At 33.3% G+C, this 13966-nt stretch overlaps 2 protein-coding genes across 2 annotated transcripts; one reads left to right on the forward strand and one right to left on the reverse strand.

The window, feature by feature from the left end:
* Nucleotides 1–1430: 1430 nt before the first annotated feature.
* LOC110730128 lies at nt 1431–5433 on the reverse strand. Its single transcript, XM_021909902.1, has 2 exons — nt 4938–5433; nt 1431–2191 (listed from the first exon to the last, which is right to left on the reverse strand). The coding sequence occupies exons 1-2, from the start codon at nt 5066–5068 to the stop codon at nt 1720–1722; spliced, it is 603 nt and encodes a 200-aa protein (XP_021765594.1). The 5' UTR covers nt 5069–5433; the 3' UTR covers nt 1431–1719.
* A 2510-nt stretch (nt 5434–7943) lies between these two features.
* Nucleotides 7944–9379, forward strand: LOC110730129. The gene is made up of 3 exons (XM_021909903.1): nt 7944–8388; nt 8481–8525; nt 8611–9379. Exons 1-3 carry the CDS (start codon nt 8133–8135, stop codon nt 8760–8762), a joined length of 453 nt encoding a protein of 150 aa, XP_021765595.1. The 5' UTR covers nt 7944–8132; the 3' UTR covers nt 8763–9379.
* Nucleotides 9380–13966: the final 4587 nt, after the last annotated feature.

The following is a 13966-nucleotide window of genomic DNA, read 5'->3' on the forward strand; positions in this document are numbered from 1 at the left end:
GCTCTTTAAACACCAAAAAAAAAAATAGCATTATTCCATTTTGATTAGAATTAGGACTAACATTAGCATTATCCCAAACTTATTTCCATAAATCATAAAGCGGTTAATAGTATTATATATACTGACCCAAATAATTGAGTTTCACTTACAATTTTCATACACCAATATTTTTCTTTCTCACGTACCTTTTCATAATATTTTCAACTAGCTTCTAACTTCAAAGATCATCCGTTGCAATAATGGTGAAATCGATTAAGCTTTTTGGAAAAGAGATATTTGCAGAAGGAAATAGTAAAGACAATGTCAACAACCCTGAAGAAGCATGTAGTAGTAATAATAATGATACTATTACTATGATTATACTTTTTGGTAAAAAGATTTATGCACGAAGAAAAAATAATGACAACGTCGATAAGGCTATCATCCCTGAAGATTTATGCAAGTGTTATGACAAATAATAATTCACTTGTTGTAAATCAAGAAAATAAAAAAATAAAAAAAAAAAAGGGTGCTAAAGAGACGTCGTTCTTTGGAACAAGGCCATAATAAGTCATCAAAGAAGCAAAAAAAGAGAAAAGAAAAAGGCAAAATTTAACCCCCCCTAATCTTCCAAGTGAACTGGTAGAGAAAGCAGTGGTTATGGGAGGTGAGGTGCCTAAGCTTGTAATGCAAAAATACATACCTTATGCGGATTTGTGGGATCGACAAAATCGATTATTGATTCCGAAGAGGGACATGCGCGAGCATAATGGACTTATTTTAACAGGTGAAGAAGTAAAAACATTGAAAGAAGGCGGCGATATTAATGTGACTTTACTATTGCGAAACAAAGAAGAGAGAGAGCTATATCTATCAATGTGGCCAAAGAATACGAAAGAGAAGAAGAATCTAGTGCTGCAAGGTGGTTGGATGGATGTGGTTAACAAAATTGGTCTTAAACTAGGTGATGTTAGTCAGTTATGGTCCTTTAGGTTTGGACAAGAAAGAAAGATTGGCTTTGTTTTCCTCCAAGTTTTTAACGACAATAACCAACATAATAATGCACTTGCTATAGCTTAATTAGCTATTCATATTCTTTTAATTTTTTTTGAGGATGAAGTTTAAGGGAGTGGCCGATGTTACTCCTTTGAAGCTCACTGTAGACTGTTGAGAATTTTCCGGCAAGTAGTGCTGCCGTTATTAGGTTGTTTTATTCTTTTTCTAATTTGGATAGGCGCAAATTCTATGTTACTCCTGGAGTACCGTGTGCATGGTATTCCAGGTTTATAAATTTTTTGTTATTTTAATATGAATTTCTTGTTATTTTAATTTATATACATGTTATTTTTAAAATAAGTATATGTTATTTTGTATTTGCATGTTTTTTTTTAAACATTGATCAACCTAACACTTAGGCAAAATAACTCAAGTATATTGAGTAGGGAGTACCATGATCCAGGAGTATATAATACTAAGGTTTAAGCCCTTAAAGGTACACAAAATTGACATCATGTTCACAGACTTGATGAAATTGACTCCGATGTTAACACCACCTAATTACAGTAATTTTCTGAGAGCGATTCACTGGGATAAAAACAATTAACAAACAGGGAAACAAATAAAAATAAAAATAAAAAAAATAATTCTAACTTTATGACATTGGCCACAAGATGTCCAAGTCCAACAGACTTCAGTAGATTATCAACATAGAAGAGGAAGGATAAAGGCTGATCAAAGAGGCTAATTCTGTTGCATCCACAGCCTGATATCCTCTCTAATGACCCTTCTATATCCCGAACTTCCACTGCTTGGTGCCAACCATTGAGGGCCACTGAGGAAAAGTTGCCTGTACTGGGAGCCAACGGACTTCGGATGCCGTGCCATGATTGTGATGGAGGGAAAAGCTGTAGACCATGTAGGTCTAGTAGCAGAAAACAGATGCCGATCAGAACCCTTTTCAGAACTTCTGGTGCTGAATTTCTGGGTGTTGCCATTGTTTTTCTGGTGATAGTCTGATTGCTTTGTCATGGTAGTGCCTTGGTTGTGATTTCCTGGAGGCAACTCATGGGGTGCACCACGGATATTGGCTGATGGTTTCATCTTGTCGAGCCATCTGAGGATCCAGTTCCCAACATTTCGACCTACTTGTATGTCTCTATCTTGAATGTTCTGATGAACCCTTAGTGCTACATCAAATACAGCTCTGGTTCGTCTGAATAAAATATAATACAGTAATTTAAGTTAGCAGCACATAAGTGACATCACCATGGACTTTATTAATACTATTTGAAAAGTAGCCTGGCAGGGGAAAATCTTCAAACTTAATCTAACATAAGACACTCCCAAAACCTTCTACTGGGTAATCCTCACCAATTCTTCATTTACCAACAACCCCCTTAAAATACTTAGGAAAATCATGAAGACACCATTTAAGGGTATGTTCTCATTGACTGAACTCATCTGAACTGAATATTTTATAAGAGAAGGAAATTAGGAGCTGAACTGAACTGAGCTGAGCAAAGCTGAGCTGAACTGAATTTCAACGTATGAGAACAGGCCCTAACTTCAGCAAAAAAAACGCATTTATCAACATTATTTGCTTGATATGCTATTGTGCCAATTTTACTAGAGCCAAATGATGGTTTTTGAGAAATTATTAGCACCAAATGAGCAAATGAACATCCCTGGAAAACTGAAACCATAGAAGAATAAACAAGAGCACATTAACAGCATCAACATGATCTTAGTTCTAACAAAATTGTTTCCTCATAGTAGAGGATGACTTTGGCCATGATCTAGGGTAAAAAAAGTTCCTTTTTTCCACAACTATGTTGATAAATACAGCATTTTACATAAAGGAAATGTTGCCTGGCCTGCACTTGTTTCTTCGTTTCAAGACCATAAGATAAGAAATAATGACCCATAAGTCCATAACATGGAGTCATATTCCCAAGTGAGCCTCGAAAATAGAATTTGATGAGATATTGAAGCTGTGACCAGTTCTTCAAGAAAATTTTTTAAAAAAAACAATTCTTCACAAATAAATAGACTAGACTAAACTACAGCACCCTAAATGGAATCCACTCAGGTACATATACCATTTAGAAATGATCAACCCTTCAAAGAATATATTGTTTTTCAACTTGAATGAGCAAAGAGCAAACAGAGGAAGAAAATTCCTAAAAGACAGAATATAAGAAGCAGCAAATCACTAACTGGTTAACATTCTCTAGACACTGGTTGCAAGTACTACGTACATAGTCTGTGAAGCAAAGAAAAATAGAAATATGACATAATTTGTAGAGCTATGGCAAGTAAAATGTAGACTGCTTGCAACTTGCAACTTGCAACTTGCAACTAGCAAATGGCAAATGAAAAAAAAGCAAGGTATGAGGAAAATATTTTAAGCTAGCAGCGTCTTTGCAAAAGGTATAAAGATGATGATCTTTGATGGATAATTGGAACAAAGGACTCAGCATACCTCTACGAGCTAGCAAGACAGATTCTCGGTCTGAAGAAAACATTAAGGGTCTTTCAGCAGGCTTTTCATCCATTATAAAACATTATCTCAATATTCTGACATGCTCATAAACGTGCTTATCTAGATTCAAGACATCAGAGATGCAGCTCAGAGTGGTTGTCATAAAGGTAATCATTTAATTTACAGAGAAGTAACAAATCTCATACGGCTCCAATGAATTAGAAAATAGATATGTATGGTTTTACATAGCAGAGATATTTCTTGCTATGCCTGCTCTACCGCAGTTTGCAGCAAGCAATGAAATATCAAACAGCATGTAATCATGCACCAAAATACACTCATATTGCAATTATTGGACAGCAAATCCAGTACAAAACCCAGGGCTATGCAATATAAAATCCAAGCCTTGCTATCTTAGATACTAAAGACAAAATATCAGCAATCCAGCATGAAAGTAAGCTAGTTTTGGCATTTCAAACATTTTCTTACCCTCTACTCCTCTATGCAAATCCCACTATTGATTGTTTACTTCAGATAAAGGGTGAAACCAACTTCAAAGGTATCGGGACCATCACTCGTTGTCTTATGATTTACAATACTGCTGATGAGTGATGACCAAAAGTGCAGTACGTCCATAATGCAAACTGCATAAACTTGTCTCCCAATCTGCCTCCTTCACTTTATCCTTAGAAGACCAAAGTTCCTAGAACTAGAGAAATAGATTAGTCAGTAACCAATTTCCTAACCTAACCAACTCCATACATCTAATACTTTTTTTTACTTTCTTCGTCTCATGAGATACAAGATTACAAGTACCATGTCCTCCGCACCCCTAAACTTCATTTTGCTGAAGGGTTCTTAATTAAATGCAAAGGATTGATCCTAACACTTACAAATGTATTAGCTCCAACACACGAGTTGAGTTGACAAATCACTTCACTACTTGGACTATATATACCTAATCTAGAGCTAATCTATTTCCAATTGGAGCATTGATAGCCAACATTATAACAAATGTTGCAAAGTTTGTACATGAGAATCGTTTGTGAATCGGCCAATCCTTCTTCACACAGTTAATGGTCCAAATAGCTAAGCACATAAGCATACCAAACAAACAAACTAGAAGAAAACAAATACAAAGATAAAATTAAACTAGAGAATATTCCTTTATTCATCATTCGTTAACAAGAAACCTGGAGCATATTCTAAATCAAAACCCAAATTGCAACCACCGCCTAATTAACCTACTGAAAGAGCTACAATGAACCCTAAAACTTCTGCTAAAACCCCAAATCATCAACATTCAACATCAATTCCCAAAAAATAAAAAATCAATCCAACATTCAACACTATAATAGTAGATTATCACTAATTTCACATATTATAATGTCTTATGATGATACAAATAATCACATTTTGCCAATTAAAATCAACAAGCATAAGAAGAAAGTATAGAAATGAAGAAAAAGAAAGAAACCTTTGAGCAAAATTACGAATCTTAAGGTGTTTATGCGAAATAAGACGACGTTGAATCTTCAAAGCAAGTCTATAAGTTCGTTTCAATCCCAAGAAATAGGCCGTCGCTAATGTTATCTCCCATAACACCATTTCTGGTTTTTTTGTTTATCTTTCTGCTCAAGTTTTTCTGGGTTGATCGAAGAAGAAGAAGAAGAAGAAGAAGTGGAGTGAGATTTCTATTATAGCAAGTTACAAGATCGTCAAAAGTACCGCCAGAAATTTCTTCCTATTTTTGTTTTTTTTTTTCAGAAAATTGGAGGCGCAGTTGGTTTTTAAATGGTCTGCACTCAGAAAAATGGAGGTCTTGGTCTTGTTATTTTGGATTATAAAAATTACTATATTTTGTTGGGCAACTGGGCTGGTTCTGTATTGAAAGATTGGGCTTTTCAGTATCTTTGGGCTTTATTTATACCATGCATCATTTTTTTAAAAGAATCAAACCCATAGTTCATCATTTCCTGGGTTACACATTTTGAATTTCATTGTTTGATGATCCAGAGAAAGTAACATCTAAAGAGTTATGAAGAAAGATGAGGTATACTTCTAAACAAATGAAATGAATGGAGTATAAATTAGGGTATGTTCTGATTGACTGAACTAGGCTGTGCTGTGCTGAACTGAATTGAACTGAATATTTTACGAGAGAAGTAAACTGAACTGATTTAAAATAATCTGAAGAGAACAGACCTTAATAGGCATATGAGTTTTGAAATTTTAGGTGTTGGGTGGATGGATTCATGATGAAACAAACTCACTTAGGGGGCGTTTGGTTCGCGGATTATAGGTATTAGGTATGGGTTAGAATGATCCAAACTCATACCATATGTTTGGTTGTCAAAAATATGGTTTTTAAACCCATACCTCCCATTAGGTATGGGGTTTAGAAACCTTGGGAGAAGAGTGTGTTTGACTCATTCCATTCCTTTAGGTATTAAATATATGAAACTAAGGGGATGATATTTCATTTCAGAATTGAACCAAACACATGGTATTAAGTATCAAGTTCCAACCCGATACCATATTAACCCTATTCCTTATTCCAAACCTATACCACTCTGCGAACAAAACGCCCCCTTAATACTTTGTGAAATCTAAATATTGGTTATATACGCATATCATTTCTAGTATGTTGTTCTTGTAAGTTGCCACAAGTTCTTCCTTATCCACAAAGATAACAATAAAAAGTTTATTCTTCTCCAATAAGTTATGATGATAAAAGAAACCAGTGATCCACAATCTACCCAACTTTTGTAATCAAAGTGATGAATCGATTCAAAAATTAAAAGTTATGAGAGATGTTGAAAAAGGTTAGCAAATAGCAACCCATTGATATGGAAAATGGCAATTTTTATATGGAAGATTGGAAGCTAGCATCTTATGTAAAACGTAGCATACACTAAATTTGTCAAGACAAACCATACTATTTGAAGTCCATTTATTATATTATATTTTGATTTTTGAATAGTATATTAAGAAAATTAGTCAAAACCTAGGTTTAAGTACTCTCCTATAACTCAAACAATTTTCCCTCAAAATTCTCATCTAATATCATCCCTCCGAAATTTGTCTGGACTGCACACATTAGATTTAACCTATCATTTCAAGCTTTTTATATGAGTTATACAACTCTACGTTATCGTATGAGTGTAAGTTGTTTAGCCTATAAAAAAGTATGCATAGATAAGACTAAATATCACATTTTATGTACCATCCTCAAAACCATATACGTTAAACTACTTGTAATTGAAATCTACCAATGTTAAAATTGCTTAATCTAATCCGTAATAATCCCTAATCAACAACAATACAACATCATCAAATCAATAATTGAGCTTAAGACAATTTTTGCATTTCACTCTCCCATAAACTACGTACACAAGCTCCAACCATTCATAAAATGAAACGTAAAAGTGTAAAACGTTCATAACCATTGATAACTACATAAAGTAAACACTCTCATCACACACTTCCAACGGTCACCTTCATCCTCAAAAATAAACAAACCGAAAAGCCAACGGTCACCGACGGATTGGATAAAATTGGGCTGACCACAAATTAACCAACTTACTTTACCTCCGCTTAACCTTTACTTGTATTATAATGGGCCTACCATTTTTACAACCTAAAGTCACATGCAAATTGCAATTATCACAAACGATATAAAAAAAAAAGTATCCTCCCTTCTACGACAAGCTTATGGGCCCGCCAATCAAATGCCCTAATCCCTATTTCCACTTTAACTGTCTTTAATTTTGACTTTTTACCAATTACTCTTGTTATTTACCATAAGTTAATTGAAATTACTTTAGATAATCATAGGTCATATACTCATAATCAACTCAATTGATTCTTACCAAATCTTAATCATTGTTCATATTTGTAAACGATTGTAATATAGAGATGACAATCTTTACTTTTCTATGTTAAGAAATACTACTTGGCTCCTATGTCATAATAAAAATATATTTTCATGAAAAAATATTTTTTTTACATAATAAAAAATATATTTTATCTCGTATTTCATAATCCACTAATATTTTCTTGATGTATTCTCTATCAATTATCACAATATTAATTTCACAACAAGTATTTAGAATCATTGTCCTATCTAGCGAATAAAGTAACATTATCCAACGTATTCTTTGAGCTTATTTTCATTGAGGTGAATATACATTATTTGAACTTATATATCGAAATAAATCATTATAAGATAAGGTTCATTTCAACTTTTAGCTTATTTGAATTTATTTTCTCTAAAAATATTTTTTTTTGTGCGATTTTACGATTTTTTTTTTCAAAACCTGTCTAAATTCCTTTTATATTTTAGATAAGTACAAATTAGATGATCAAAGACTCTAAAACTTTCTGTATTTGTTTGAAAATATACTCTGTAATTAAATACAATATATATATTCCGATAATCAAATTGCTAAAAATAATTTATACGGAGTATCAAATAATTCACATTAATTAATAAAATTCTGAAGTGGAAAGGGGAAAAAACCAAAAAGAAATAAATTTTCCGCTCTAAATAATGCGCTCCTCCAACTAAAACCTCGACTGAGACTCTCTCAGACCATTATCATCTCTTACTCTCTCTCTCCAGCTATTCTCTTTCTCTCTCTTCCCTCATCTCTTTCTCTCTCCTCTAAACATGCAGCGGCAATCGTTAGGCTCTCCTGTCAGAGGAGCAGTATTATCCAAAGACGACGCCGCTTCAATTTCCGACGACCTTAAACGACGCGAATCAATTCCGTCCTCACTTTCCGGCGACGATGACGACGAAATTAAGCCGGAAAAACCTCTCCGATGTCATTCTCAGCCTGAGAAATTTGTTCATCTCATTCCTATCCTCATTCTTCTCTGCTTCTTCATCTTATATCTCTCCTCTCACGATCCTTCTACCAAAGGTAAATTCAATTTCATCTTCATTCTTCAATTATTCTTCCGATTAAACTATACAAATTGACATTTTCGTCGTCTTTTTGGTATTCTTCTGCAGAGTTGGCGCAGTTTAATCTGTTCAATCAACCAGAGAAATTCATAGGTAAAAGTGATGATGACTTCAAATATATCAATTTTATGCTCCGTATAATATATAGATGAATTAATTTGATTATCAATCTTTGTAGATTCGACCGACATTGACGACATTGGAAGAGCTGATAATAAATTAAAAGGAAACGGCGTATTTGCGATACGAAGCTTACGGAATTTGCAAGAGGAAGTTGAAGATGACGACATTCCGAAATTACGTTCTCATCGGAAACTCGGCGATTTTTAGTCGCACGTGTGAAGAAGGAAGCTCATCGTCAATATTCCGCACGTATACACATCCCGGTAGAAAATTCGCTGATTTTAATTAAATTTTTTAATTTAATGTTCAATTATTTGTTCCATTTTCATATATTGCAGAAGAAAAAAAATGAAGCATAATGTAATTTGATACTACTGGATATATAGGCAGTATTTCTGTACAAATAAAATTCGTCCTCTGCTTTCAATAAATATCTAAATCTACCGACAAAAAAAAAAGCTAAAATGCGCAAGAGAGGAGGCGCAATGTAGATAAAGGTGCGCCGGAGATGAGTGGTTGGAGTCCAGCTGGGGGGGATGGAGATGGAGCCGTTACTCTGATGACCTTGGAGTGCGGTTTAATGAGTTGGAGTTTGGGTCTGCCAACCTGGAAAGTTATTTATCTTTTTTACGGATTTTAAGTACAGAGTAATTCTATTTTTACAGTGTCTATTCGGCTTGCCTAGCCTTGTAGTGCTTGTAATTCCGACCCAATTTACTCCTCTCATTTTCCTTCGTGTTCTTATTGTTTAACTTTTCCATTATTCATATGTACAACTCATACTGATTTTGATTAGAGGCGGTGGCAAATTAATTTGGGTTCCATGAAGTTGAGTCGAGCTTAATTTCAATCATGAATCATGTTAAATTATTGTGTCTATGCAAGTTAAAATCTAAATCGAATATATTAGGGTAGGTTTCGGCTTGGATTAGTTAGAGGTTTTGACACCTCAAATTTTGATCATCTATATTTATCGTTGTAAAAAAAACATGGTGTTATTGTTGAAGATGTTGGACTGTCTTAATTTATATTATATGACTATTTTCATGATCAAATTTTATATACTGAGGCTTGTTCTCTTCAACTTATTTTCATTTCAGTTTATTTTCTAATACAGTTCAGCTCCAATCAGTAATCAGAACAAAGCCCTTGGTATTAATTTTTTTTTAACATAATACAGTAGTAGTACTATGTGAGCAAAGAATATCAATGATTAAAAGTGTATTTACAAAGTATACAAGTTAAACTAGTATCGTAATTTTAAGGAAACATAAAAGGGAACATAAATTACATAACTCACAGAGGTGGTAGGGTTTCTGGAGGAAATCAGGTGTCCTCCTTACAAATAAAAAAAAGGGGGCAGAGCAAATAAAGTGAAGGTGATGTGATTTAATTAACAGTAGGTGAACACTTAATTTACACACTGATATTTGTACAAATATGGGTTGGAATAAGTATAATGCATGGTGGAAATGTTACACTTAATAATAAACTATCCCAAATTACATTGGCATTTATTGGTGCATTGTCTTTAAAATTAGGTGAATGATAATTTTTGGTGATAAATTTCTGGTTAGATTGTTTAACTTTTGATTTTGATCTTAACTACCCTATATTACCATTAGTTTGTTTTTCTTGCAAATTATTACAGTACATGATTCATAATCACCTTATTCACCTATATATATTAAGTAGTGTCGGTTGAATGATAATTTTTGGTGATAAATTTCTAGTTAGATTGTTTAACTTTTGATTTTGATCTTAACTACCCTATATTACCATTAGTTTGTTTTTTTGCAAATTATTACAGTACATGATTCATAATCACCTTATTCACCTATATATATTAAGTAGTGTCGGTTTCTTCTTGTTTGGCCTAATCTCAATTGCACCTTTTTTGTTCCCCTGTTTCTCTCCTTCATGTAATCCTAATCGTTCATTTCATAATGATCAACTATAACATCGAACTCGAATTTAATCAAGTTATATATAATACGAGTAGTATGAGCCTAACGAATTAATCAAGTCTATTCATGAACTTGTAAAATTCTTTCAATCATTTTCTCAGGGTGAAAATGGGTGAAACTGTGCATTCAACTTTTATTGATTCCCTTAACTTTTCTCTTTGTGACATCCAATTAATGTTAAAAGAATGGAAGCAAAAGATTGATGGAATGATCATTGCTAAATATAAAAATAAATAATAATATAAATTACAGATGGATGATGAAATTATCAATCAAGTTAAATATAATAATTAAAAACTTAGCGATTAAGTAGTTCACAAGCCACCCAAGTGTCTTAATGCTCAACCCTTTGAAGTACGTGTATTATTTTGATGAATACTTTTGTGGGACCCTTTTCACTGTTCACTCACACTTTTCTTTCATTTTCTTGTCTCACTGGTCTTGTTGTTCTTGCCCATTGTTTTCTTTGCATAATTGCTCTTATCTTCATTACTTAATTTAATTTTATATATCTAAGGTATCATCAATCTTTAGATTATATTCTTCTTGCTTAATAATTTGTATTCTTCTGTCGTCTTCTCAAAAAGAAAGGTCTTCTTCAATCTAGTAACTAACCTTGCACTTTAACTAGTAGGACACGGATATATAGTCATATTATTCATCGATTAGGAACTGATTTTGATGCTCCTATTGTGAGAGCACAATTTATTCAACGATTAAAATGTCGAAAATATTTCTCTCTAGCGATCAACCTTACATATGTCACTTGTTGAATTATCATCAAACGATATATGTCACTTTGAATTATAAACCCTCAATATTTTTCAAATAGTGTACCCTTTATATTGTGCAATGTGCATGGTAGAATAAATATTTATGTTGTACGATTTGGCTACGGAATTATAAGTTTTGATGATTATAAATTCCAACCGACAGTCTTATTGATGTCATTTTTATTGTTTAGGGTAGAAAATGTAGAATTCTAAATTAATATTGTACAAAGATAAGCAGGGAATCATGTACAAATACATGGTGCAATACTGCAATGTACACATACATGCCTGTAATTAGTCATGGCTCATGGGACATGCCGCTTACGCAATTCTTATTAACTCACTGACCTCATTGCACTATACTACTACCTACCATTAATTAAGATGATAACATTGTTATTGATTGTTCTTTTTTTATTTTTTTTATCGAGCTCAACTTTTTACCAAAAACTCCATTTGTTTGGTTCCAGATCTGTTTTTTTTTTTTTTTTTTGAGTTTTCAACATAATTAATAAGGAGTTGAGATTAATTAAAGTTCTAAGCAGATTGACATTCTGTTAATTCAATCCCACTTATCTTAGTAAAATAAAGTTCATATAAAAAGTTGATAAATTTTTACGTGGTATTAAGAGTTAAGACAACTAAAACAAGAATAAATTCATATAAAGAGCTACTCCATTTAATTTCAATTTCAATTTACAATGTACAATTTACGTACTAAACTAATTTTTTTATAAGTTAGGATAAGTGAAAAGTGAATAGAACGCATACTCCCTATGTCCCTTAGTTATATGCCTATTTCTTTCATTTATTACTTACATAATAGAGAGAAAAAGAAATAGGCATGGAAGGACTAGGGACTATGGTAAACATTACGACAATTTTTGTTTCCGGAAGAAAAAAAAAATCAAAAAATTCCAAAATTGAAGGCTAATATCCACTCTTTTTGAAAAATTTTGGAGGTTTTGTGACCCGCTGTCGAAAAGTCTTGTAATTCTATGGGATACCTCTCGGGATCATTTAATGCCGTTTGGAACCATATATGATCATTATTTGTTGTCATAAATGTTCGTAGTAGGCTTGAGTTAATGAAATCCATGCAAGTTGTAAACCGGTAAATTGGCCAATTCAAGGCAAATTGAATGGTTCCACCAACCTAATTGGACTCCCATAGGGTATTAGGGACCATGATATACATTTCGACAATTTTTATTTCAGGGCGAAAAAAAGTCAAAAATTTCAAATTGAAGGCTAATATTCACGCTTTCTGAGATATTTTAAAGGATTCAGGGTCCGGTGTCAAAAAGTCTTGAAATTCTAGAGGATACATCTTGGGGTCATATAATTCCGTTTGGAACCAAATATGATCATTATTTATTGTCATAAATGTTCGTGATAAACTTGAGTTAATGAAATTGGTGCAAGTTGTAAAACGGTAAATTTGTCGTTTAAAGGCAAATTGGATGGTTCAACCCACCCAATTGGACTCCCGGACGGTATTAAGGATCATGGTAAAAATTACGGCAATTATTATTTCCAGACGAAAAAAGTCCAAAATTTCAAAAATTAAAGGCTAATATCCACGCGTTTTGAGAATTTTTTGAGGATTCATTGCCTGGTATCGAAAAGCCTTGAAATTTTAGGAGATACATCTCGGGATCATATAATAGCGTTTAGAACCATTTATGATCATTATATGTTGTCATAAATGTTCGTGGTAGACTTGATTTAATTTAATCAAATCGGTGCAAGTTGTAAACCGGTGAATTGGTCGTTTAAAGGCAAATTGGATGGATACACCCACCCAATTGGACTCCTGGAGGGTATTAGGGACCATGGTAAAAATTTTAGCAATTCTTATTTCCGGACGAAAAAAAAGTCAAAAAATTACAAAATTGAAGGCTTATATCCACGTTTTTCGAGAAATTTTGGATGTTTCAGGGCACGGTGTCGAAAAGGCTTGAGATTTTAGAGAATACATCTCGGGGTCATATAATGCCGTTTGGAACCATATATGATCATTATATGCAGTCATAAATATTCATGGTAGGCTTGAGTTAATAAAATCGGTGCAAGTTGTAAATCGGTAAATTGGCCGTTTAAATGCAAATTGGATGGTTCCACCCACCCAATTGGACTGCCGGAGGGTATTAGGGACCATAATAAACGTTTTGGAGATTTTTAATTTGGGCGTAAAAAAGTTAAAAAAATTCAAAAATAGAATTCTAATATCCGCGTTTTTTGAGAATTTTTGGAGGTTTCGGAGCACGATGTCGAAAAGTCTTGAAATTTTAGGGAATTGACGAGGGTTAAATCGGTCGCTACAATCTAACTCTCAATCAAACAATACTTATACGAACACCCTATAACCAAGTACAATGGCAAATAAAGGTTCGGTCCACGAGGAACGAGAGTAATTGCAAATCAATCTTAAACCTAAGCTAGTTCGAAATCAATGGAAAATGGTATTCTAAAATACTACTAATAAGATGGAATAAATCGATAAACTAAGACACTAGGGAGAACGGGAATCCGCCTAACCATTGGTAACTAAGCAACAAGGAATCACAGAGACAAACGGGATATGCAAAGACTATAAGTCTGATCAATATCATGTGATAGGAAGACAACGGGCAATACTAAGCTTGGATTTCTCATGCACTTAACATTA

The sequence above is a fragment of the Chenopodium quinoa genome, unplaced genomic scaffold (assembly GCF_001683475.1).
Source record: "Chenopodium quinoa cultivar QQ74 unplaced genomic scaffold, ASM168347v1, whole genome shotgun sequence".
Classification (NCBI taxonomy): domain Eukaryota; kingdom Viridiplantae; phylum Streptophyta; class Magnoliopsida; order Caryophyllales; family Amaranthaceae; genus Chenopodium; species Chenopodium quinoa.

Excerpts from the sequence above, each read along its gene's own strand:
- LOC110730128 (XM_021909902.1), bottom strand. The coding sequence starts at position 5,068 with ATGGTGTTATGGGAGATAACATTAGCGACGGCCTATTTCTTGGGATTG. Across the intron at positions 2,192-4,937 it reads ATTCGTAATTTTGCTCAAAG|ACGAACCAGAGCTGTATTTG; the intron begins GTTTCTTTCTTT and ends TATTTTATTCAG.
- LOC110730129 (XM_021909903.1), top strand. The coding sequence starts at position 8,133 with ATGCAGCGGCAATCGTTAGGCTCTCCTGTCAGAGGAGCAGTATTATCC. Across the intron at positions 8,389-8,480 it reads TCACGATCCTTCTACCAAAG|AGTTGGCGCAGTTTAATCTG; the intron begins GTAAATTCAATT and ends ATTCTTCTGCAG. Across the intron at positions 8,526-8,610 it reads TCAACCAGAGAAATTCATAG|ATTCGACCGACATTGACGAC; the intron begins GTAAAAGTGATG and ends CAATCTTTGTAG.